At 35.1% G+C, this 27859-nt stretch overlaps 2 protein-coding genes across 7 annotated transcripts; both read left to right on the top strand.

Moving 5' to 3' along the window:
• Window positions 1-16877, top strand: LOC110023190. 6 transcript variants are annotated; one of them, XR_002293865.1, is made up of 4 exons: window positions 1-443; window positions 4970-5196; window positions 5388-5571; window positions 16597-16877. XR_002293865.1 is itself a non-coding variant. In XM_020722470.1 (2 exons), exon 1 carries the CDS (start codon window positions 37-39, stop codon window positions 400-402), a length of 366 nt encoding a protein of 121 aa, XP_020578129.1. In that variant the 5' UTR covers window positions 1-36; the 3' UTR covers window positions 403-443; window positions 16597-16866. The 6 variants fall into 6 exon arrangements, 1 of the variants encoding a protein (XP_020578129.1); XR_002293867.1 differs by having other exon boundaries at window positions 5403-5571; XR_002293868.1 differs by lacking the exon at window positions 16597-16877 and adding an exon at window positions 8062-8240.
• LOC110023274 (ammonium transporter 3 member 2) lies at window positions 6093-27859 on the top strand. The gene is given in 7 exon segments (XM_020722597.1): window positions 6093-6297; window positions 16597-16653; window positions 21114-21204; window positions 23428-24118; window positions 25063-25337; window positions 25340-25365; window positions 27288-27859. Coding segments are annotated over 7 exon segments (1917 nt in total).

Here is a 27859-nt window from a genome sequence, read left to right on the forward strand (position 1 = left end):
GGCTGATTTTTGTCGACCGAAGAAACGTTCGGAGTGATGGAGGCGGGAGGGGAAGGCGAAGGTGGCGGAGGAGCCGAAAGGGTTGGAAATACGGCGGCTGTATGGAAGGAGAAGCTGGCGAGGGAATGGCAGAAGATCAGAGAGCATGCGGAGACGTATCCGTACGTTTGGGGATCGTATATTGTGGTCTATGGAGGCTTTGGTGTATACTTAACCTACAGGTGGCGGAAGCTTCGGCGGACTGAGGGCCGCATCCGCGTCCTCCAGGAGAGGCTTCGCAAGCTCGTCGAGGATGAGGAGGCCGCTGCTGCTAGCTCCGGAAGCGGTGCGGTTGCTGATCCTCAATCAGCTACTCCAAAGTCGGTTCCGATGTCGACGAAGGTGGATGATAAGCTAAGTTAGCGAATCTGAAGAGGTCTTGTTTTTGTCGAACTGTTTAAGTGGTACGTCTCCTTTCCACTTTACTGTGGGGTTTAGGGTTTTTGGAACATTGTTTCATTTTCTGTGTTTACTTCTTTATTTCCTATATCCTATACCAAAACAGCAACACCTGTGTTTACTTCTTTATTTCCTATACCAAAACAGCAACACTTTTTTTTTTTTAATTGTCCTTTCATCAATTTGAATGTTTATTTCTGCAAACAATTTACTGGATACTGGCAGGAATATGACCAAACCAAACTATAATTTGCTCAATTTTCTCAAGATTTAAGTATCCCTCTATTCAGATGCTATTAATGGTGTATCTCGAGGTGCTGCAACTGTCTATAAAAGGAGTTGCGGGGAAACATAATTTTGAAATCGTTGGTGGTATTACATACTTTGGTTTTTTTTTCCGTTTGAGAAGTCAGACAATAATTTTCTTACAGTACCACTACTCTAGTAGATGTAATACTTTGGATCAAACTTTGCATGGGATCCAATCTTATTCTCTAATAGTATAGCAAGCTACTTGGTGTATTTCCCAGATAATCAGGGAAAATGTGAAACACGAGAAAGACAATATATATTTCTGTTGGTAAAAGTAGAAAACGCTGCAGACATCAATCTCCACTATCTTTTTATACTCCCTCCCTACAAGGCTATCACCAAGTAAATATTAATAATGCTATTAAGTAAATTTAAAAGAGTAATTAAATTTACTGTGAAGGAAATTAACGAAAAGGATATTTATGCTCAGTTAGCTATTCAACTACACCAGACTCACCTAGGCTTCAGAAGAACTCAACTCGAGTTAGGAGATGGCAATGCCATTAGGAGGATTTTACTCGCAAATCTCAACATCACAGAATGTAGGAGATATTTTCAATTCAGAGGGTAAAGAAATGATATAAGCATTATCGTTAATCTTCCTTGCAATTCGAAATGGACCCAATTTCCACGGCTGTACTTTAGAGTAAGTGCCTCTAGGAAATATTCCTTTCATAGACGAACCAAAACTAGATCTCCAAACTTGAACTCCTTAAACCACTTTTTAAGACTAGTGTGGTTTTTATATGCTTGGTTACTTTGAGTGAGTTTACCTTTGACTTCCTGAATCATTGAGGAGAAATTAGTAGCTAGATATTCAATAATTTTATTACGTGCTTTAGGAAGGACCGTGAGGTCGACCATATGATTGGGTGCCTTGGTATGAACGACTCTGAATGGAGCTTTGCCAGTGGATCCATCTGGCATTGAATTGTATGCAAATTTTGCTCTACTAAGTGCTCCATCTCACTGCTTGAGAGTTTCTCCAACTAGACAATGAATCATATTATTGAGAGTTCGGTTAACGAGCTCTGTTTAGTCGTTAATTTGAGGATGGTAAGCTGAACTCATTCTAAGTTCAGTGTGTAGTCTTTTCCACAGTTCCCTCTAGAAGCAACTCATAAATTTAACATCATAATTTAATGTGAGGCTTCAAAGTAGGCCATGGAGGTGAACAATATTCGTAAAGAATAATCGTGCAATATTAAGAGCATCATAAATTTTTTTAAAAGGAATAAAATGTGGCATTTTATAAAAATGATCCACCACTACCATGACAGAGTCAAAACCCCTTTTAGTTCTTGGAAGGACTATAACAAAATCTAGGCTCAAGTCTTCCCAAATTGTTGTAGGAATTTGTATTGACATATACAAACCATCATTTTGAACATTTTTTTTGTAAGTTTGACAAGTGGCGCATTGTTATATAAAATGGCCTACATCTGTACGTAGTTTCGACCACAAAAAATGAGTCGTCAACAAGGCAATGGTTTATCCCAGCCAGGTATGTGCGGCCAATCCTCCAATATGCATTTCTTTAATTAAATGAGTACAGAAAGAAGTGTTTGGAATGCACAATTGGTTACCTTTAAAAAAAATCCTTGCTTAAGAGAATAATCGCCGAGCAGAGATTTGTATATACAATTTTTCCAAGGAGTGGCAAAGTCAGTATCCGTTGCATACTATTCCTTGATAGTTTCTGGTCCAGTAATTGAGGCTTGTAAGGAGAGTCGGAGACCAACAAGTTGGCTTTATGGCTCCGAGCTTCAACCATTTATTAGTATGACCCACTTTGTGTTTTAATACAAAACTAAATTTTTATAGAAAAATCACCCACCACACATGCATCCTGTTGAGTGTTTGAGACTGTTGAAATTGTAAGGCTTTATGATTGCTGAATAAAACAAATTCTTGGTGAACTTGATATTGTTCCCAATGCTTGAGAGCTCTCACCCCCGCATACAATTCTTGTTTATAAGTAGACCACTTTTGTCGATTGCTACATAATTTTTCACTGAAATATTCAATAGGTTTATCTTCTTGAGACAACATGACACCAATGCCAATTGTTGAAGCGTCTACTTCAACAAGAAATGGTTTATCAAAATTTAAGATAGCTAAAACATTAGTATTACACAGTTTTTTTAATGATGTCAAAGCTACCTTGTTGTTCCGAACCTCACAGGAAAGTTTTGCTCTTCAAGTAATCAATAATTGGTGCCATGATAATGCTAAAACCTTTGATGAATCTTCTATAAAAATTAGCTAACCGTCAAAGCTGTAAACTTCAAACATAGTGCTAGGAGTGGGCCAAGATCGGATAGTTGCTATCTTGTCAGGATTAGTTTCAATGTCAGTGGAGCTAACAATAAAAACCAAAAAGTGGACATTTGATACCGCAAACTCGCATTTGGAGAGATTAAGATATAATTTCTCTTGGCATAGTGTATTAAAGAGCAATGTAAGATGCCATATCTGTTCAGCTAAAGAAGAGCTATAAACCAAGTTGTCATCGAAGCATACGACACAAAACCGCCAGAGAGAAGGCTTTAAAATCTCATTCAATAGTCGCATCAACGTACTAGGTGCATTGCAAAGTCTGAATGAAAAAACTTGCCTCTCATATAATCCTCGTCGAGTTGTAAAGGCTTCTCCATTTATCACCTGGTTGGATTCAAATGGGTTGGTATCCGTTTTGTAGGTCCAATTTTTTTTTAAAAAATTTAGCTCCAATTAATTTGTTCAAGAGTTCCAACCGAGGCATTGAAAATCAAAATTTGGTGGTAATTTTATTGATGGCTCGACTATCGATACACATTAGACATTTTCCATCATTCATAGGAATGATTAATGCCGGCACTGCACATGGACTTAAACTATTTTTGATATATTATTTCTGTAGTAAATCATCAACCATTTCCTGTAGTATTCGATGCTTCTTTGGAATTAATCGATAATGAGGTAAATTTGAAAACATGGATCCAAAAATGAAATATATTTGATGCTAAATAGCACGCATACGAGGTAACAAATCAGGTAAATCATCTGGAGTTAAGTCGACACACTGCTCCACCAAAACTTGAGCCCTATTTGGCATTTCCTTAGTAGCTGGCTTGTGTTTTGCATACAAGACAACATGCAATTTGATCCTCCAACTCATAATTTTGCAGAAAGTGATTACCCGAAATAACAATGAAAGCTACAGGGTCTGAAGTGGAATCTTTCACATTGATACTGGATGGCAGCAATCTCAGCTTTCGTCCATTTCTTTCAATTATGTAAGCATCGGACCTGCCGTCATACCACTCTCTCTCATCGAGTTGCTAGGAACGACTCAAAATAACATACCAGACATCCATGTCTATTACATCACAAAGAATTTTGCAATGGTATAGTTTCCCAATATAGAATGAAATTTTGCACATTTCTTAACTTAAACTTCAATCTCCTTTCTCACCCAACTAATTTTATACGACTGAGGATGCTTTGTATTTTTTAATTGGAGAGCTTTAACAACCTTTAATGAGATAATATTTTCAGTGCAACCATTATCAATAATAAATTCACATACCTTGCCTCCAATAGTGCATCGCATCCTGAATATAGAATGCCTCTGAGTACAATTGTTACCTCAAGGAGCAAGCAATACCTTTTCTAGTATGCAGGATATAAATTCTCCTATGTCGGCTTGTAAGTCCACATCGTCAGAAGTTCGGTAACCCATAGCTGCCCTCTATTTCAAGTTCCCCTTCGAGCACTTGAAGTTATCTTCGGGTAGGAGCTTGAAGACATCTAAAACATTCACTTGGAGCTGGTTGTTGATATGCGTTATCATGATTATAGCTGGTTTTGCAATGGGATATGGATTTCGTCAATTTGGGTTGGTTGGCACTATTTTGAACTTGAAGAACATTCTGTTTTGGTTGTTGCACTCCCCTATTCTGTTCCCCACTGAAATCAACGGATCCACATCGAGAATATCGATGTTTAGGCTGTTTTGATTGCTGAATTTCTGCTTTATAAGCAAAGTTAATGGTCTGTGACGGACCAAACTGCATTCATTTCTAATTTCTCTTGAATCAATTCTTTCAAATCACCAATATATTGAGCTACTAATTGTCGTTCAGTTTCATTCAAATTATTTCTTGCACAACCTATAAAATTCTATCTTATAAACACTAACACTCTGATCATTTTGGGCATATCTTTGATACTGTAGATAAAGCATTTGCTCATAATCGGTGGGGAGAAAATTATCTCGCAACAGTTGTTTCATGCGAGCCCAACTATGAACCCTCCCACGCCCTTCACGTTTTCACGTTTGAACCAATTGAATCCACCAAGCTCCCGCTCTCCCTTTCAACCAACATGCTATATACTTGACTTGCTTCTCCGGTGAGATGTCCATGTATCGAAGAAGGATTCTACCGCTTGCTCCCAATCCAGGTAATCCTCAATGTGCAAATGCCCATCAAAATAGCGAATATCTAGTTTCACTTTGAATTCACCTTGCAGCTGATTTACCTATCCTCTTCACAGTGGGGGATTGCCCCATGTCTCATTCTTACTGTCAGAATCGAAAGCCATGATTTTTGTCTTGTGTCAATAATTTTGGCCTTCGTCTAATACAACATTAGGTTACGCCGATTTAGATCGCTGGAATCTTCTCCTGTTGGGATTCACTAGAACAGACTCTCCCATAGCTGGTATGGTTGCCAAGCATACCGGTGGAAGGAGATCTCCGCCCTTCAGATTTCGCAGCTCTCGTCGCGTCTCCACCACAAATTATTGGAAACTATGATCAATCATTCCACCGTGCAGGTAAGGGTCGTGAGCTGTATGATGTTTTTCCGAGGCAAACAGACAAAAGGCGAAACAGGAATAGGACAAGAAGATTGTATTTCTGTTGGTAAAAGTAGAAAAAGCTGCATACATCAATCTCTACTATCCTTTTATACTCCCTCTCTATAAGGCTATCAGTAAGTAAATATTAATAATGCTATTAAGCAAATTTAAAAGAGTAATTAGAAATACTATAAATGAAATTAATGAAAAGGATATTTGTGTCCAGTCAGCTATTCTATGTTGATAGGATATATTTTTTGGGGCGTTTTATTACCTGCTTTAGTGGTGAACTGCAAATTGAATGCGGAAGTTTTTAATATTTTGATTTTTGATTGATTGAAAACGAAAATTTTGATTTTTGATTGATTGAAAACGAAATATAATGTAATGTTTTGGTGAATTTAAAATTCACAACTCAGTTCAATTTTGGTGCCTTTGAAAATTGGTGGATTCAAATAATTTTCAAATATACAACACAAGTTGTTGTTGCTGCCTTCATGGCTGTGCACACAAATGTCGTCATCATTGCCCATCAATCTTTCATTGGCTTCCACCCTCCATCAGACAATGCCTCCTTATTGACCCTTGTTGCATTGGTTGTCGTCTCCATCGTCGTCACACGCTCCATGCCTGCAACTCCCACCTCTGCCGTTGTAACACATCCTATATCGGTTGCCTCTGCCTCCTTCCTTTGTCATCAAGGTTTGCATTGATTCCATATTTCGTCAGACCAAGCACAAAATAGTAATATTCACCTAAGAACTAAAAAATATTTAAATTTACTACATTTTAATTACACTGCAGTTTTCTTACTCTGAATTCTTTTTTCAACCAACCAAATGACCCTTAAAGATTTAATATTCAACTAATAATGAAAATGGAATAGGTAATGATAAAACTAGGTTTCTTTATATTTAATAATTATATTCGAAATACATTGTGAAACATTATCTCTATTTCCTTTTCTTTTTGAATGTTTTAGTTTGATTTGGGAAGGCTATAAACAATTAAAACTTTCAAGACTATCATTTTTACATCAAAAGATAAAATGGATGGGAGCATTATTTAAACTTCAATACTTTCTCTGTTTGTCCCCTTAGATCCATAATATAAGGGGTGGCCTAATCAATTTGTAATTAATTATGTATTATTTTAAAAGAGGTGTTTGCTCACTATTCTTAGGGGTAGTTATGATATGCTCGTTATATTATAGATAATATTTCTCCAACTTATATTAAGGGGTTTTTTTTTATCCATTTATATTTGAATTTTAGTAATATATTTAATTGTAAATTGTTGCATGTATGAGGGTTGATTATTCTTAATTAAATATTTAACATTTGACCTCTACACTTCACTCCCTTCTTTCATGTTCATCTCTTTCTTTACTTTATCTACTAAGATTCCACTATCTTCATTTATAATGTGTCTAATTAGATCAACATCCTTATATCTCTTAATTTTTTATTTCCTTATATAGTACCATGATTGTTTGCTATTCATTAAAGGCAATAGCTTTTAGCATGCTCATTGAATGCTTCACGGTTTATAAAACTTCTAGCTTTCTTATAATCATTATAAAAATTAATAATAATAAATATTGTCACTTTTTAATAGCACATTTCTTTTCTTTGGTAACTTTTTGTATTTCTTCACTCCACCATCAAGTTTTTTTGTATTTCTTCACTCCACCATCAAGTTTCTTTGTCAACGCATGATATATTTTTTTAAATTTTCTTAGAACTTATATGACAATATTTTTAATACAACTACACACCTTTTAGATCATTTAGATTCGTCTCAATTGAAAATTTTCAATTTCTTTTCTTGCAACCTATCTTGAATGATTCATAATTTCTCATCTTTTAGATAATAATTCCATAACGTGAGGTATTATTTCATTTGATTGTTTTCTTTATACTCTTAACTTTGACATTTATAATTACAGCTCTGTCGTATTGTCAGAGTTTTCTATATAATCACTTAAAAATTTTTGTTAGAAGTATTTCTTTCCTAGAGAGAAGTTTATTTTTGATTTGCTAGTTCCTACTTTGTAAGTGATTAGGTGCTCTCATTGATTTCTTATGCATTATAATGGCTCATCAATCTCTTATCAAAATAGTTTTTTGAACCATCTTCTAATCCAACTTGAGAATTATATACATTAATTAAACTTATAATATGTTGAGTGTTTCATTAGTAATCACCCTTACAATTTTGCTATTCTTTAAATCGTCATGTTCATTTTTCCTCCGCCCTTTCCATTCTAAATCTTCACTTAGCCTTTAGCAAATCTAATTTTAGTATTAGACCTAGATAGCTCTTGGTCATTTTTTACCATATTTGGATTATAATAATCAATACGTGGTTCTTGTTGGAATATCTTTTTTAACTATAAGACATTTATTTTTTTGCATAACATTTAGTAAAAATATATGCAAAATAAAGCTATAAATTTTTTTATAGGTACCTACACGCACACGCGCGCGCGCACACCCACACAATCACGCACTTAAGGAATGACCGGAGGCTATTATATGAGCTCTGACCATCCCTCATGCGCCAAAGAATTCAAGTATCACACTCTACGTTCGGGGGGAATCAAACCCTAGACAAGAGGGTACTTACAACTGACAAACAGATGCCCGACCAACTGATATATATTTATTGAATTATATGTACTTCTGAGAAAATTCATGTTAAGAAGTTATGTTTGATTTGAAATTTTACTCTATGTTGCATGGTGAAACTCTCTCATATAATCACTTCATAAACTTTGAAATTGTTTTTTCTTTCTTCCAAGTATCAAGAAGCTTATTTGTGATTTAGTGTTTCCTATTTGAAATTAAGGATCTGTTTGGGGCAGCTGCAACTTATTAAGTAGCTGTTGTGGGGAAGATATATGTCTGTTTGTTTTGTGCAGTTTTGCAGCACTTGTGTTGCAGCTGTTTATGAATAAATGTCTTTTTTGCACCTGTAATATTGTACTGTTTGTAATAGAATTAGTCGTGCTTGCACATTTCATACATAAAAATAAATATTCAGAATGAATATTACATAATAAAACTAACACTCCACTAAAAGTAACGCTAATCAAAATTAAAAATAAAACTATTAAAATAATAATTAATAATAATATTATTATATTATTATTTTTAAAATGCAGACGAGTAATGTCTTGAGACAATCTCTCCTATGAAACTCTTCATGTATGATCACTATTGGCGGTGAATTCATCAAACCAATCTACCCACATGAAGAAGTCACAATTTTCTATTATATTCCTTGAACTCTTGTAAAATTATTTCTCATAGCTATGTGTCTGTCGTGAAGTAAGCATAAAACACTGCAGTCTACAGTAGCAGTACAATGCTTTAGAGGCACTGAAAATCCTCGAACTCATTTTTCTGAATGTTTAAAACCACAAATTACGGATATTTAGATGTAACATTAGTAAAGAAAAATAATTGAAATACTCAATTAAAGTTTTATAAAGTTGTGAGGTCTCAGAGCACGAAGTAACAAACCAACGAATAATCTGTCACTACAAAAAGACCTTATATTTTTTTTAAAAATGGTTCTTGGCTGCCTTTAAACCATCAATACGAAGCTCTTATGTCTCACAAATGCATATCACCACAAATGTCATCCAGAAGAACCCCAACAAGCATACGATTGAAAAAAGAGGGGTGCTTGGTTGTCTTGATAGCGATTTCATATGTGTCAAGAACATATAACAACATATAAGTCATCCAACAAAACTTATAAGATTGAATGTCTCATCATAGATCTCCAAACAAAAAATAAAACATGTAATAAATAAACACGTGGAAATTTATACCCACTGTTGTCTCGAAAACCATCCACGAGGGAAAAAATATATGCAAAAGAACTGAAAATAAAAGTTGCATCAAATTGAGATTCAACATGTATATCGTTGCATAAATCGTCAATACAATAAACATTAATCATTTTCACAACAGATTGCACATGAAATAAAAAAAAAAAAAACATACAACTTTTCACCCACTAATTATGCCTTCAGTAATTTGTTTTCTCAACTCTATCTCCTCAGCACTTTTCCCATCCTAGGTATAAGACTAAAGCAAATCACTTTCAATCTGTGATATTGATTACCTTAGGCGCTATTCATATGCTTCAATAAGGGCATGCAAATGATTTTCATTTGTCATATTGATGTCTGTGTCACTACGTTAAGTTTGCTGTTGAATGTAGTTGTGAGAAGTCATTGTAGCGACCATAATCTATACTTGTTTGCTAAATGGATATGTGATCATATCTTGCAGAATAACCCATTTTTTTCTTCCAAATTCCAAATATTTTTTCAATAAGCAACGCTGTTAACTCTTTCAAAACCAAGAATGCAGTATTTGATATCCGAAATTGGTTTGAGAAACCCTCTTTGTAAATGATATTTAAAATCAACCAAATAATATTTCTCTGATATAATTATACTCATTAGTAATCCACTAAAAATTCTATTTTATTTATTCATTTTCTATCTAACCTGACGGTGCTTGGGAAAATTCTATTTTTGAATTCGCGTGACAAATTTGAATATGCGACTGTTGTGTGTACTGTCTTCCCATCCGACCATGACAAAAGTGAAGCACATGTAAAGTTACATTATAAATTAGGAACATGGAGACATCGCAAATAGTTAACAACAAGGAGAGTTTAATAGTTCATATCCCGATAATTATTGAAAGGGAACCATTGATAATTTTGATATTTTTATTGCCTGTATAAGACCATAGGAAGAAATAATTTAAAACTAGTTGTGTGATTTGTTGCGCCATGATCAATTATTCAAAAACGAGAAAAATTAGGAATAACACTTAATAAAGCAGTGGCTAAAGAGTTACCCTTATGTACTAAAAAGCATGTTAGAATCAGGGAAAATTTTGAAGATTAAAATAATGTATGCAAGTGCTCCAATTGCTCATTGATGAAAGAGACTGCATTCGAGTTAGCCGACAACTTTTGAGTTTCCTTAGCGATGGCTTGACTTCACCCACATTTAAAATTTTTCTAATTTACAGGTTTATCATGAAGCTTCTAACATGCCTATTTTGTGTGCATGATTTGTTGCAATGTTCATGCTATGGCGCTTTACGGCCTTCTTTGTCAGCATTAACTTCTTTTGACACAAAAGCTGAGTTATCCTGTTCAATCTTAACAGAAGATTCAGTGTTGCACAACATAATTTTTGTTCTGGACTCTTTATGCTTAACTTCAAAAAAGACTTTTTGAATTGAGTGCAGGGTTTCTCATTGACGATGCGACCTCATATTTCGTCAAAACTCTGATTAACGTCGACTAAGAATATGTAAACCTAATTGTTTTCCTCTCTCTTCTTGTGGTGAGCGTAATCATTCAAATTCTCTCAAATGTCATCATAGTATTGATCAAGATCCCACCATAATGTTACTAACTCGTTGTAATACGTCCTAACATCCCTGTCATTTTGTTTGGATTTCTAAAGTTGAGTTTTCAACTAAAAAATTTAGGAAGAATTCACTAAGTCTGAATAGAGATCTCGAACGACCTCTCGAATATCTCGAACAGTGGAAATGAATAAATTTGGCTTTCATATGGTAGGTTCCATGGAGTTGACGAGCTAAACCATAATCAGTGAATTTTCAAATTGCAATTTTTCAGGCTCGGATCAACAACAGTAGATTTAAAATTTCTCCTGTTAGATATCCAATCTTGTCTCTCCCATTGTTTGCAAATTTGTGGTTTGAGCCCACTCAAGGTAGTTGTGTTTGCTGAGTTTTATCAATTTGAGATAAGGCGGTAAGTTATGGGGATAATACTCATCCATGAGAGGGTGACTCCCACGTTAAAAAAGTAATAAAATCAACCTTAACTCCATATGATAAAAGAAGGAAACATGATATATGACATACAAAAAATTCTAACTTCTAAAAATAGAAAATACTAACAATAAAATATATTAAAAAGTAAAATCTTCATAAAAACAAACAAAGAAAATAAATATGATATGCAATAATATGAAATAAGAAATATTGTTTGATGACATTTTCTTAAACAAAGATTAATTTACAGATGATAGTGCATCATATTATTTTCAAGTAAATTTTCTTTTATATCATGGAACTTCCTGTTACGCCTGTAACAAAACCGATCCAGGAGTCACCGGTCGAAAGGCACTCAGCTGGCTTGTAGAAGAAGTTGGCGGGGCTGTCCTATTCGCGTGAAGAAGCCGAGCGACAAGTTTTCGTAGCGAAAGGAAGCCGGGCGTAGGTGGTGTTCACAAGGGGCTTAATCACATAATCAAGGAGGAAAAATTAAAGACGTTTGGTGGGAAAGTTGATAGGAAAAGTTTGAAATGTTGGGAGAGGATTCTATTAAGTGGAAGAGCCTAGAGTTTGTTTGTTTTATGCATGTTTTGTTGGCTGCCGTGTTTTTCTTCTTCTTGTGATGTTTCTAGGGCTGTGGGAGAGCTGATCTACCTTTCAAAAGTAGATTATCTTTCAATCTTGCTTGTTCTCATTTTTTTTCGTAAGAGCAATCTTCATTTGTGTTTTTTCATCTATTTATTGCCATTTTGTCGTGTTGCTTGTTGATTTTTTGTTCCGGAGCGTATCACTTCCCACACCTCCATCATGGTTCATTTACACAATTAACTTCTTGGATTGGTAAAAAATTGCAGTATAGGACATTTTATCTGAAACAAATGATAACTACAGTATTTTATCTGAAGTAGAGGATTTTTTATTTCTTTTTGAAGAATGAGGCTAATATGATGGTGATCAATGTCATACCAAAATTGTTACTGATGGCATTCATCATGCAAAGCCTCATAAACAACATGACGTCTCTATAATAATTTTTGCATGAAAAGTTCTATAAACAACTTTAATTTCATGTTTGAGTTCCATTTTCAATTCAATAATCAAGTACTCATGAGGTTAAAGCATTAAAACTGTGCTAGTGGAGTTGTGAAGGATTTACTTATGTTTAATTTTCGTATTTCATTAGTAAAGCTGACAAACATTTATTTTGAAATACTAAGGGGTTGTTTAGGATCATTTTTTTTATTTTGATTTTTTTTTTGTTTATGCTTTGATTTGGAATAAAACATGTTTGACTATATTATTAAGGTGAGATTATTTTTAAAAACACTCATATCACCCAAAAATTATTTTTGAATGTTTTTAAGAACGTTTTAATTTGTTTTCCGAAACAAAAAATAAAATTATCTAAAAAAGCGCACTACTCAAACATGTTTTTAAAAAAAGGAAAAAAATAATAAAATTTATCCCAAACAACCTCTAAGATATCATAACTTTTGAATCTTCTGTTCTACTTTTAAAGAATACGCAACCATTGATTTATATAGCCTCTTTTTGTGATGATGGGAATTACATATGGTTTCATTGAACAAAATTTGGTTTCAGCCTTGTAGGGCCAGGGGAATGCCATAAAATTATGGATACAATAGAAGCAGGGGTTAGATATAACAGGGGAGACTACTTCTTAAGTGTCGTGAAAACGACGGTAATTAAACAAAAATTGAAATGAGAAATTCGCAAAAAAACAACAGACACAGATTTACATGGTTCGGTAAATTGCTTACGTCAACGAAGTTGCATAGGATTTTATTAGCTTTGAGGATTACACACTGCTGACCACATCGACTATTACAAGAAACTCTCTCTCTCCTCACCTTCTCTCTCTCTCTAACCGAGAGCTACAACCAAGGGGAAGCCAACAACCGAAGGAATCCCAAGGGAGCTAGTGTAGTGCGATACTCCTCTTGTCCGTGAGCCAACACCGAAGAAGTCCTGGAAAAAACTAGACCTTGCGATACAGTCTTCCTGTAATCTGATCCGAAGAAGAAGATTAGGAGCTCTATCCTGCGATGCACCAGAGAACGTCAATTAATAGACAAACTATTTCGGCCCATTAAGGAAAGGCCTTTATTGCGAATATTCATGGCTACTTCTTTGCTTTAGTCGTGAAATCAAAGTCAAGTAGTCAACACCCTTAGTCGACATATCAACGTCTACATAACCTTGTACCTTCAAGCTCTTTCCTGGCTTCCCAACTATTTGACATTGAAACCAACAATATCAGCGCACATATCTCATTATCAAAATCAATTTCAACTGATGACAATTGATTTGTGATGATATTGAAATCATTCGGATGCTGAACGAAAGACACACCTTCTTCCATCTTTAAGTTGAATAACTTTTTCATCAAATGCACATTGTTAGTCGCCTATGCTTTTCATACATACCTGATAAAGCCGCCGTGAGATATACAGTAGTCATTTCCTTAATAATGTTGTGGGCAACGGATCTCGAAATGATTAATCGAACAACCACCAGAACCTGTCGATCTAACAAATTCCAATGAGTTTCATCTATCTTCTTCGGTCGGTTTCCCTGTAACGGAAGATGAAGTTTATTCTCATAGAGGTAGTCTTCTATCTACATCATCTAGTAACAAAATCTGTGTCATTAAAATTCTCGATCTCTGATATCATCATTACATCTCCAACTATCGTTTTTCTCAAATCCGAACCAAGGCTCTGATACCAATTGTTGTGAAAAACGACGGGTTTAAAACGAAAATTGGAATTAGAAATTCGCAAAGAAACTGACACATATTTACGTGGTTCGGCAAATTGCCTATGTCTATGGAGCTGCAGAAGATTTTATTAGCTTTAAGGATTACACACCGTTGACCACGTCGACTATTACAAGAAAGTTTTTTTCTCTTTCTTCCTCTCTCTTTCTCTCTCTAACCAAGAGCTACAACTAAGGGGAAGCCAACAACAGAAGGAATCCCCCCAAGGGAGCTGGTGCCGTGCGATACTCCTCTTTTCCGTGAGCCAACACCGAAGAAGTCCTCGAAAAACTGGACATTGTGATAAAGTCTTCCTGTAATCCGAACTGAAGAAGAAGATTAGGTGGAGCTCTATCCTGCGATGCACCAGAGAACGTCAATTAATAGACAAACTATTTCGGCCCATTAAGGTAAGGCCTTTATTGCGAATATCCCTGGCTATATCTTGCTTTTAATTGCGAAATCAGAGTGGCGGGAGAGCGGGAAACTGTGATTGGTGGGAGATTTACACAAGGAAAGGCCCTGGCTCATGAATCCTTTACAAGGAAAGAATTAAAGAGCAGTTCAATTTGAATATCAGATCCAAATAGTTTCCATAGTGCAGAATCCGCCAAATAAGGAAGTGGACCGGGTCTCCACTTTCCTCAACATTAAGTTGGAACTTGGAAATTATAGCCTCTTCTTTGTTGATGTTGGTATAGATCTGTTGTTGATAGTGGTCGCTCCACATTTGATTTGAAAACAAAATTTTAAGCCTTGTTTTAAGTAGATTAGAATAGTCAGATCAGCTAATGGTTCAAATAGCTATTTTTTACTGGCACATTCTCTGTTGGCCTAGTAAAAGCACTGTTATAAAGATATTTGGCCCTAGAAATTTTCTATACCCGTAAAATCCCCTGTTATTGGTTTGTTAGTTTGCTGTTTAGAAAAGCAAAATTTTTCAGTCAGAAGATAGAAAAGGAAAATAAATGGTTATGTTTCTTTTAGGTCAAGCAAGCAGAACTTCTGTCATCAATTATATCCTATAGGCAGCTAAGAAATTGTATGAAGAAGGATCAATTTACCCTTATGGCTTGTTTGGGATCAACTTTGTCGTTTGTTGTTTGTTTTTAGTTTTTCTTTTGTTTATTGTTTTTTTTACGTTTCTTATTTTTTATTTTTAAAAATAAATTAACATGTTTTTAAAAACACTCATAACAACTTTTAGCTGTGGAGTATTTTAAGTGTTTTTAAGAACAATTATTTCTTAATCAAATATGTCAAAATATGTTTTGTTTCAAATCACAACATAAACAAAACAAAGCATAAGATAAAAAGTAGAAGTGATTTAGTGATGAATAACCGAGTTCATTCTAAATTAGCAAAAGAGAACTTAGTTGTCTTTATTTGTTTCTGCATTTAGTTACTTGTACGAATATGATTGGCATATAAGAAAAAAAAATTCCATAAGTTCTTATAATTTCAAAATCTATACTATCCATAAAAAATGCATTTTCCTTTTCATTTACTATTGACTCCTTGTTATACAACAAAATATTGAAGGTTTTGCATGTTATGAGCCTAAGAAATTTAATTCTGCCACTAAATGATTCTAACTAGTATCAGAAGGGAAGAGAATATTCCCCATATGGCTTATTGTCCGACTTTAGATAAGCATAAATGTAAAAAAGGTTTTACATTTATCTAAGATGACCAATATATCAAGTGTCAAATACTCAGTTTTTATGTCTTGATGCTTATTTCAATTGATCAATTATAAACTAAACAAATGTGGAGCATTGTTTAGGTACTCTAATTTCCTATCATGTTCTATAGTAGGGGTGCAAACGAGTCGGGTCGAGTTAAGCTTGAGCTTGAGCTTGATTAATTTATTGAGTTCGAGCTCAAGCTCGAGTTTAGTTCTACAAGTTCGAGTCGGCTTATTTATTATCAAAGAAATAAAACAATATTAATCCAAACTAGTGTTATAATAACATGACAAATAGAATGAATAATTTGGAGGTAAATAATAAAAAATCATTTTAACATAAAATCTAAAATATTATTTTTTAAACTTCTTTAAAAATTTAATGATAAAAGTTTTGAATTTAATATACTTTGAGTACATTTTATATTAATTATTTTTAAGAGAGTCGGCTTACGTGCTAATTGGTTTGAAGTCAGGGCTGGCTCAAGCTTTGCTAGTTAGCTAATTGAGGCTCATCGAGCCAAGCCCGAGCCAACTCCCGAGTAGGCTTGGCTCAATTACACCACTATTCTATAAGGGTCGATCATCATGTCATATTGAAGTACCAACCATTAGTTACTGCGTCACATATTGCATTTTTTTGTTAATGTCGCATATTACATTTTTAACTGGTCTTTGCTGCACTTTAGGGCTTCCTCAGTTCTCACATCCGACGAAGAGATTTATGCAAGTTTTGGATGAAGCAGGTCAGCACTTGAAGGGCTTCAAATTCCACCATTGCTGATAAAACTGTACGACTTTTTCTTTTAACTTTGAATAACCTATAGATGAACTAGACACACCCTATATTTTGAATCTCCCAAATTTGAGCTTTTTAATGTAATCTTCTTTATTATTGATCCAAATTCATTATTGATTTCTATTTATTCTAGAATAATGTACTCACTTTTAGCAACTTCTCAGTGTCATCTTCTACATTTTTACGAACTACTTATAGGGACATGCCATCATCATAGCTACTAGCCAACTGTAGAACAAGTTTTTATACTGAAAACTACATAGAATAACATAAGGAAGATTTACATCCACACCACTCAATTCTTTTGTATTCACATATCTAACACCTAAACTTCAATCTTTATATTTCCTTACCTATGCCTGAGAATGCATATTCTACGTTTTAAAAGCTAAAATGATGGTACTTTTGAGGTGATATGAAATATTTGGGTGTTGTAAATGTAAAAAAGCCAAACTTTATGTGTTATATTTGTAAGCACATAGGAATTGGGTCGAATGTATTGAAATACCCCAATAAGGAAATAAGTTTTCACAATGATGAGTAAAGTGTCAAAATAGTCCCTGATTTTATAGAAGTGTCAAAATAGTTTCTAAATTCTTTAAATTGGGGCTAAAATAATCTCCATTGAGTACTATTAGAACTCAATTTAAAAATAGCGAGGGATTATTTTTACATTTCTATAAACTCTAGGACTAAAACGACCTCACTTAAATAGTGGGGGACTATTTTGACACTTACAATAACGAACATAAAAGGTTGTCCCTAGCTATTTGGTGTTTGATTCATTTATAGATTTTGTATTGATGCCAATGGAGCAATCCGTGTGCACTTTCTTTTCTTTTTCTTTAATATGAATTCGCAAGAGAAGTATTCTTTTAAGCAATGAGTTCATTGTTGCACTTTCTTTTCTTTTATTAATATGAATATGTGGGAGTGGTATTTTCTTTTATGCAATGAATCAATTGTTTCTAATTTTTCTAATCTAGCACTCCAGGCAGCCTTTTTTTATCCAACAGTCTTCAATGTCAATATAGGTTAGGAAAATTTACATGCATACCACTCAATTCTAATGTAATTACATATCTAACACCTATACTTCAATTTTAACGGACATGCGATCTTATCTATGATGAAAATGATGTATTTCACTTATAAAAGTTAAAATGATAGATATTTTTTATGTGATATGAAATGTCTGGGTGCCATGAATGTAAAAGCAAAATTTTGGTGTTAAATGCCTAGGAATTGGGTGGTGTATGTAAATATGAAACTTTAGTTGTGAAATATTTAAATGCATGAGAATTGTGTGCTTGGCATGTAAATTTCCGAAGTGACATAATCATCTTCCCTTGTTTATTGCGAGTGTAGGGCTGCAAAAAAATTGATTCGGGCCGGGTGGTTGTTTGAGCTCGGCTCGTGCTTACTAGAAGTTTGTTCAATTTTGACTTGAGTTCGATTCAACCTTTTGTGAAGAGTTTGTTAAAGTTTGGTTTGGGCACAACTCGAGCTTGTTTACATTGTGATTAACAAATTTTAAATGAATAAATTGTTTGAAAAAATAAATAAGTTTTATCAAGTGAAATTTGTTGAGTCTAGCATATATGACTTTAATTGAACAAACTTAATAAACGAGCCCTACTTCTAGCTGAGCTTGTTCGCATGCTGCATCTCTAGTGAATGTCTTTTCGAGACTCAAAATTTTACGACTCTCGAGTTTTAAACGATATTATTCATGATCTTGAAGAAATCAAATAACAAACTATATATGTTTGTTCCTTTAATAATCGAGAATATTTAGAAGAGTTCAATCATAAATGAGCTCTAATCAGGCAGAGCCATGGTAGGTTGTTGAACACTCGGCAAACTTTGTAGTTTTTTCTTAGACTTAATTTTCCTACAGGAAATGCCACACTGGGTAGAAGTTTTGTCCCATAAGGATTTTTTTTTTAGTTTTATTTTGTCCCATAAGGAAACTGATTGCATGAACATTTCTTTGAAGTTCCTTTCTCCCTTGCACTAATTTGTTCGAAAGTTAATGGCAAATTACTAATTATTAATTTGTAATTTGTTTGCATTCAATTTTTTTTTTCTGGGGGCATTTGCATGCATACAACACCATTCTTGCATATCTAACACCTAAACATGTATATTTACATACATGCCATTTATACCTTGGATATCAGAACAAAAATATCACTATCATTATTTTCTTAAAAGTGAAATGCACCTTTTCATGAATGGTTTTATGACAGCAAGGTGTTACATGGGTAATATCAAACTTTGTGTTAGATATGTAAATATGTAAGAATTGTGTGGTATGGTATGTATGTAAAATTCCATTTTTTTTTTCAGTGTTCGAAAGTCTCTTCTCCTATTGAGTGCTAGTGCTGACCGTTGTTGTAAATGGTTGGTATGAAGACTAAAAGCTTTATTGAATCAGCCTAATTTCTTGCAAATTTTTTTTCCTTTTGGTTTCGGCTCTGTTTCTTGTCAAATTCGTATTATAGTAATCAAGCTCTAGGAAAGTAACAATGGGATCACATGAGGTTTTAGAATGGAGAAGCCATTGGCAGGTTCTGGCACGCCTATGATGGGATCGAGAGTATGCTGGTGATTGAACCTCGGGATCTGGGAAGCTAATGACGGGATTGTGGTGTTCCAATCGCAATTCAGGCTTGCTTGGAGCCTACGGGATCGCTGTTTTACATAGCTAGGAAGCAAATGACGAGATCGCAATATACATGCGACGAGAAAGCCTCGTACAGAGCGGAACAACAACTCCAGTCAGAATCGCGATGATCGTGACAGATAGGTGATCGGATCACACTTACAGAGCAATACAATCACTCATTTCGACTTAGAGGGCAAGCAAATGACGGGATTGCGGCTTGCAATGACCGGACCATGTGATACTGTCACGCTTCAAGCTAGTTGGGAAGCCGATGTGCGTATAAAGTGCTGCTTTCATTGAAAATTTTATTGGAATTAATGGCAGAAAAAAAGCTAAAATTTTAGAGGAGAAATTAGATAGAGATGAGCCAAATCATCTCTAAAATGGAAGGATGTTACTAAGTGATGGAGGGGCGATTCTCATTCATGGAGTGAAGATTCATGATTTTGAAAGAAATAATGAAGAAGATCATGGAATTTTACATAAACCCACTGCTACCCGTGGCTCGATTGAGTGATAGCGTCGAGAATGGACACGAGCAGCATCGATCTGAAGGATTTGTGAGGCCTCAAGGCAACGTTGTTGTCTTAGGCGGATCTGGAGCTATGGGATCAAGCGAAGGAATTAGGATCAGACTCTAGAGGCAGCACTTGAATGTAATAATAGGACATCCAGATTGTTGGAACAAATGAAAGTAGGCAGGATTGAGCGGAGTCTAGAATAAGCTCAAGAGACAACACTTGAAAGAAATAGCACGACATTTGAATGGTTGTAACTAATGGAAGTGAGTAGGATTGAGCAAATGAGTGAGGAATGGATTCAAGTGACAACATCTGGAGGGAATAATACAACATGGAGGTTTGGAACGAGCGAGAATAGGAGAAATGAGATGATGTGCGCTTTGGGGTTGGAGAAGATTGCTTCGAAGAAATTTGGTTTGGAACAAGAAACTATAATTGGTGGTACCCTAACATCCAACTGCATCAATGCCTTTTTTGTGGTAGCCTTTTAGGTGAAAGTTGGAAGGCGATTCAGGGGTAATGATTGGAACGAGACAATTGGAGAAGAGCATGAGAGTTTGTAAGGGCCAAATTTTGACACTAGATTTTTCGGGAGGGAGACAATTTTAGTACTTCGTAGTGACCCTAGTTTGTACAAGGCATGGGGGTTGACAAATCTAGCAAAGGTGGTGGCTATGTTGGAGTGGTCATTACTTAAGATTTTGACGGGGTTGGTAAGATTTAAGGTAGTTGCAAGATATTACCTCAAATTCGTGAAATGTTGTAATTCAATTTTGTAAGGAAAGCTTTCAGTGGGTGAAAGTAATGGCCCAGTTTTTTGAGAAGTTAAAGAATGACATGATAAGTGTACCGGTAGGGCTGTGAACGATCCGATTTTGAGTCAGCTAGAGCCGAGCTGGGGTCGGCTCAAAATCAGTTAAAAAAATTTTGATCCAAAATTTTGGCTTGTAGCACAACTCGTTTATTTCGATCTGATATTGACTCGAGCCAAATTTTGAATTAATTTTTGAGTGATTAATGACCTTTGAGCTAAATTCACTGTCATTCATATATTGTTAACGATCCGATTTCGAGCCGAGCTCGGGTAGGCCCAAAATTGGCTTGAACAAAATTCTATTCAAAATTTTAGCTCGCAGCTTGGCTCGTTTATTTCGATATGAGCCAAAATTTGAATCAATCTTCGAGCGATTAACAGTCTTTGAACTAAATTCACAGCCCTATGTATTGGTGCTGGAGTTCCTGATTTCAACGAATGTTTCATTGTGGAGATTGATTCTTCATGCTATGAAGTATGCACTGTTCTTAGGCAATGTCAACAATCTATCACTTTTTTCAACCAAGTGCTGACAACGAGACCTAGACTCAAGTCTATATATGAGCGAGAGTTGATTGTTAATGTCTTGACCATTCATAAGCGTCATCCATATTTGTTGGGGTGATACTTTATAGTCAGGACAAATTAAAAGAGCTTAAAATATTTGTGGAGCATAGAATGTTGAATGAGGAGCATTAGATGTGACTATCCTACTTGGATTATGATTTTGAGATATAATATCGCCCATGAGTAGATAATAAGTCCGCAAACGCACTATCAAGGAAGATGGAGAAGCCCCAATTGATAACTTTATTAGTACCCATAGTCTTAGATTGGGAAGCCCTGAGGCAAGAAAGCAAGCATGATGAGATGCTCAGAATGTCATGACCTAGGCTGAGATTTGAAATTAACCAATCCCAGAACAAACGATCGAACAATGAAATTAAGTTTTCTATATTTTTAATTATATTACTAACAATTTTTTTTTAAGAAAATTAATTGAATGGGCCACTAACGGAAATAGAGGAAGATCAAGGCAGAGTCACTACATGATCCGAACAATCATCAATAATATGCATTGAGGGGACAACAACTACTCTACCAGGGCATATTTGTGTTACCGAGTGCATCGGGGTTTAATCCCCAAACTGTTGCATAAGATTATGGCACGTATTGGGGACAATAGCATACCTTTTGAGGTCATTATCATCATCATATTTATCATTGCATCCAATTTTTCATGCATCAAAATTGAGGCATGCTATCGGAGACCACACACCGTCGTCTTCACTATGTCCAACTCTAACAAAGGATTTGAAGGTGGTTTTGGAATCTTTGGAGGTAGAAGGGGTGCACTGAGAAGTGACAGAGACAAATGAGGTGTTGATTAAGTGGAAAACTCTCTCAGATTATGAAATAACTTGAGAGCTTTATGAAGTGATCCAAAAGCAATTTTGGTCATTGCATCTTGGGGATAAGATGTTTCTTTAGGAGTTGTTTTGTTGGTCCCTCGTGACGATGCTTAGGAATTATGGGGAGTCAATCTACTTCTCTAATTATAGATTACTCATTATTTATTAGGAATTAATCAAAATTAGTAGTAACTTAGATTTTCTAACATAATTATTGCAATTTATGCGTTGATTCGGCTCCAATTCGTATCACGTGATTCTTGTTAAACAAGGATATCTATCAAATTTGCAATAAGTAAAATTATGGTGCGCTGAGCCTTTTTTTTAGGGCCATTTACATACATACCATTCATTCTTCATGTATTTACATATCTAATACCTAAATATTATATTTTTTTTCTATTTATACTACTCATATCTTTTATATTAAATTAAACATGTCACTATTGTAACTTTAAGAAGTAAATTACAATTTTTTATGCATTAGATAACGCGACAACTGACACCTATAAAAATTAAAGTTGAGTTGTAGACGTGTAATTATATAGAAATTGAGTGGCATGCAACAATCTTCGGTCGCAAATGACTGCAAAAGTAATAGTTGATTGTAAAAATCATAATTTGTTATAAAAATCAAATGACTACGATACACTTCAAGTATTTGATCTAAGGTTATTTAGAATCAAATTGGATCACTTGAAGCACAACTAAACTTGTATTGCCGAGACCACTCAAATTAACTATAAATTATTTGAAAATAAAACTTAAATGATTCTGAATTTAAATTTGGAACATCTCTTAGCCAAAAATGCATTGCGATCAAATAAATTTCTCGGCATCATATCAATAATATTGATGCTCTTCACATAGATAAAAAAGTATATCAAGATTATTGGTACAAAAAAATATCAGGACCTCAATTACTGTCTGACATGAGTACACTTTGACCTTTCTTAGTTAAAAAAATTAAATAATTTAATATATGATGAGGTCGAACTGTACATATGACAGACAGTGATTTAAGTCCTAATAAATTTTTGTTTTTGAATTTGAGATATAATTTTTTTTAGTTTACATAATATAAAATATCCGGGCATCTAAAAACCCCAAAATTTGTTGAATCGTAAATCGTACATACATCAGAAAAACAGCTCTATAACGAAAGTCAAACTTCAAATCTCCGAAGTATCCGCTCACCCACAGAAAACTTCCGGTGAGAATACCGAAAGGCCGGATTCGAATCTTCTACCAGATACCGTTTACACATTCCAAACCTCCTATAAAATCCCCTTCAAATTCTCAGAGCCCAAAAAAGTAAAAAAAAAAACAAAGGCAGAGGAACCGCCGCGATGTCTCTCCCGGTGGCCTACCAAGGCAACACCTCCGCCGCCTCGCCCGACTGGCTGAACAAAGGCGACAACTCATGGCAGATGACCGCCGCCACCCTCGTGGGCCTCCAAAGCGTTCCGGGCCTCGTCATCCTCTACGGCGGCATCGTCAAGAAGAAATGGGCCGTCAACTCCGCCTTCATGGCCCTCTACGCCTTCGCCGCCGTGTGGCTCTGTTGGGTCACGTGGGCCTACAACATGTCCTTCGGCGACAAGCTCCTCCCTTTATGGGGCAAGGCGAAGCCTGCACTCGGCCACAAGTTCCTCCTCAAACAGGCCGCAATTCCGGCGACCATTCATTACTACAGAACCGGTGAAGTCGAGACGGCGATGGTGGCGCCGTACTATCCGATGGCGACGATGGTGTATTTTCAGTGCGTTTTTGCGGCGATCACGCTGATACTGGTGGCGGGATCTCTTCTGGGGAGGATGAATATAAGGGCGTGGATGGCGTTTGTGCCGCTGTGGTTGACTTTCTCTTATACGGTGACGGCGTTCAGTATTTGGGGAGGGGGTTTCCTATTCCAGTGGGGGGTTATGGATTACTCCGGCGGATACGTTATTCATCTGTCCTCCGGCGTCGCCGGATTCACCGCCGCTTATTGGGTATGCATTCAACGCTGCACGTTTTTTATGTTATTTTAGTTTGTTCTGTATTAAAAAAAAAGCGATTTTTCTCACCCTCAAAACTCTCTTTTTTAGAAACAAAGCACCAAATTTATGTACTTCACCCCTCCTCAACAGTAAAAATCATTTTTTTATCGATAGATTGGGTGTTTTATTTGTAAACATCATAACAATTAGATATAAAAATGGAAGATTACATACATATCACTTTAGTGTTATGTATTTTCAAATTTAACATCTATAATTCAATTTATAGATATATAAATTGAAAAAAAAAATGTTTAGATGTTAGGTATGTAAATAAATAAGAGTTGTTGGTATGCATGTGAATTTCACCAAAATTTTTAGTTATTTTAATATTGAAATTTAATTTTCATAAAATGTTGTATTTTAATGGGTTTTGGGTGGAATATTATGACATAAATTTTTTTTTTTTTTTGGCTACGAATAGAGAATAAATTCAGAAAGGATATCGAGATCTAGTTTTTAATTTAGAAGATTTCAAAATTTAATTGACGTTTGAATGTATTTATATATAAAAAGTTATTTAATTTCATAATATTTGAATTTATTAGAAATAATGTGCGTTAATTTCGTAAATCATATATTTATGAAGTTGAGCTGGAATATTCTAAAATAATATATTTTTTTATAAATAGAAAATAAATTAGATAAGGATTGGAAGATTTTCATACATTCAATTCATTTCATATGTATTTCTATATATTAAAACCAAAATTTCCGACTTAAATTTTTAATTTTAGAAATAAGCGCAGTTGACTTTAATTCTTTAATCAATACAGAGTTAATGTATATTTAATATTAGCATATTTCCCAAAGTCAACAAAATTATACAATTTTAATAAACTTTTCTGTTTATTATTATTATTAATATTAATTAATTAAAAAAAAAATGCGGGTAGGTTGGACCGAGGTCGACCAAGGACAGGGAGAGGTTTCCGCCGAATAATCTGCTTCTTATGCTGGCGGGGGCCGGGCTGCTGTGGATGGGCTGGGCCGGCTTCAATGGGGGTGACCCATACTCGGCCAACACCGACTCCTCCTTGGCGGTGCTCAACACCAACATCTGCGCCGCCACCAGCCTCCTCGTCTGGACCTCCCTCGACGTCATCTTCTTCAAGAAGCCCTCCGTCATCGGAGCCGTCCAGGGTATGATCACCGGTCTCGTTTGCATCCCGGTCTCGTTTGCATCCCCCCCGGCGCAGGTACCCTTTTTTTTTTTTCTCTTTTTTTAATTTTTATTTATTTAAAGCTAACTATGTGCCATATCTAATCATTATATATATATATATATATATATATGTATGTATGTAAGGCCTTACGTGTTATGACTATATAAATAGATAAAAATAAAGGAAGGAATTGAAAATTGTCATGTCATGTCTGAATGGAAATATATTAAAAAGAATGATTATATAAATATATAAATTTTGAGTGACATTTAAAAAAATTAAAAATAATATTGTTATTTTGATAGGACTTTGTCCCACGCTTTTCGAGTTATTATTATTATTATTTAATTCAACGCGGTTTTCGTGTGCCGGCAGAGTTCCAAAAAGGCCACGTGGTTTTTTTTTTTTTCCTTCTGTTTGTAAATTCACATAAATTAAGGCATTTTTTTTTTCTCTCTTATAAATATTATATATTTTAATAATTAATTTATTAATTTAGTTTAGGGGATATACGACACTTATATAATATTTTATTGAATAAAAATCGCGCTCATAACTTAATTAACTTTGAAAAAAATTAAAAAAAAATTGGAGAAATTAGGTGAAAAGTTTAAAATTTTTTTAAAAGTTTATTAAATTCATTTTATTTTAACCTAATTACGACCAAGCCAAATTTATTTTTAATTTAATATTTGATTTTATTGTCCAAGTAAACTCTAATTTATTTGACATTAAGTTTTTTGGGAGCAGCTTGTGCATGTCAGGATAAACTGTTTATCCTGAAACGTGGCCCGTGGGCAGAGTCGGTCGCAGGGGTCGACCCACGGCTTGCGTTTAGTGTAAAAACCAAAATGCAGTTTCGGATAAGCTGATGAAGCGCGCGAACCAAACAGTATGATGGTATTTTGAAAACGCCGCCCGCACTTATAAGCTGTCCCAAACGGACCCTAAATCTCAACTTCTCATGCGTGCGCGTGTATATACCTACATACATACATACCTACATATGTATGTATGTCTAAACTTTAGTTTTTAATTTTTAACTATAAAAACTGTAATTCAAAGGTGAAATATAATTATTTATATATTCCTTTATTTCTTTATTTACTTATCTGATACATAAAATTTAATATTTTACATATGTCACCCAATTTATGCATACTTAACTTATATTAAAATTTTTTATGCTATAAATATTAAACGTGAAGCTTAGGTGTTAGATATTTAAATACATGAGAATTTGTGTGGCTTTTTTTTTTGTGGTCAAAGTTAAGAGGAAAACTTGGATTGTAATACTTTGACTTTCTTTACGATAAATTTGAATTTTATTGATTTATTTTGATATGCGTGAAGCATATATATATATATGAAAATTTTCATGAATATTAAGATAAATTATTATGTGAAGAGTACATATATGCGAACTTTGTATATAAAGTGTTATAAATTATAATATACAATAATATTGCACAAAACATAATTATCTAGAGCTTTCATACATTATATATATTTTTTTTCACAAATGAATTATTACATGTGGATATCATATGCAGAATGACGAAAGAGATCTACGAACTGTATAGGAGCATTCGCTGGAATGGGATAAGTTATTCTTTGATAGGATCCCAATGGGATCGTAGAATCCACTAAGGATGTAATAGGTATTTGTGGTATTATTCATGATAGTTTTGAAAGTATTGTGATATTATTATATGACAATACTCACAGTCACGCAGCTTATCCGGATGAAATATTTCTTAGGTTTCACAAAGGAATTATTATATCCAAATAGAATAAATAAAACTAGTATTATTCAAGATAGCATTGTTGTATGATTACATCACAATACTATTAATATTATGATAAATACCACAAATACTACAAAAAAGTTACCATCTATAATTTTTCACGAGGATATAACCCAAAATCTCTTCTCCTCTGTGTGCACCATTTAGGATTGGTGCAAGGATGGGCGGCGATCGCCATGGGGGTTCTCTCCGGCAGCATCCCGTGGTTCACGATGATGGTGGTCCACAAGCGCTCCTCCCTCCTCCAAAAAATCGATGACACCCTCGGCGTCTTCCACACACATGCCGTCGCTGGATTCCTCGGCGGTGCCACCACCGGTCTCTTCGCCGAGCCCACCCTCTGCTCCCTCTTCCTCCCCGTCACCAACTCCCGCGGCGCCTTCTACGGCAGCCCCGGCGGCGTCCAGTTCCTCAAACAGATCGTCAGCGCCCTCTTCGTCGTCGGCTGGAACCTCGTCATCACCTCCATTATCTGCCTTGCAATCCGGATCTTCATCCCCCTGAGAATGCCGGACGAAGAGCTCGTTGTCGGAGATGACGCCGTGCATGGAGAGGAGGCGTATGCGCTGTGGGGAGATGGGGAGACTCTCGACGCTACGAAGCACGGGTTTTACTCCGACGGGGGGCGGTCAGCCGCCACGCTCGGCGGCGGTGCAGATGGGTTACTTATAGGTGTTTCTTTGTTTTGTAGGAGGAACATTCAAGGAGTGCTTGAATGA

Source organism: Phalaenopsis equestris, unplaced genomic scaffold (genome assembly GCF_001263595.1).
Source record: "Phalaenopsis equestris unplaced genomic scaffold, ASM126359v1 Scaffold000223, whole genome shotgun sequence".
In the NCBI taxonomy this organism is placed as follows: Eukaryota; Viridiplantae; Streptophyta; class Magnoliopsida; order Asparagales; family Orchidaceae; genus Phalaenopsis; species Phalaenopsis equestris.

Excerpts from the sequence above, each read along its gene's own strand:
- LOC110023190 (XM_020722470.1), top strand. The coding sequence starts at position 37 with ATGGAGGCGGGAGGGGAAGGCGAAGGTGGCGGAGGAGCCGAAAGGGTT.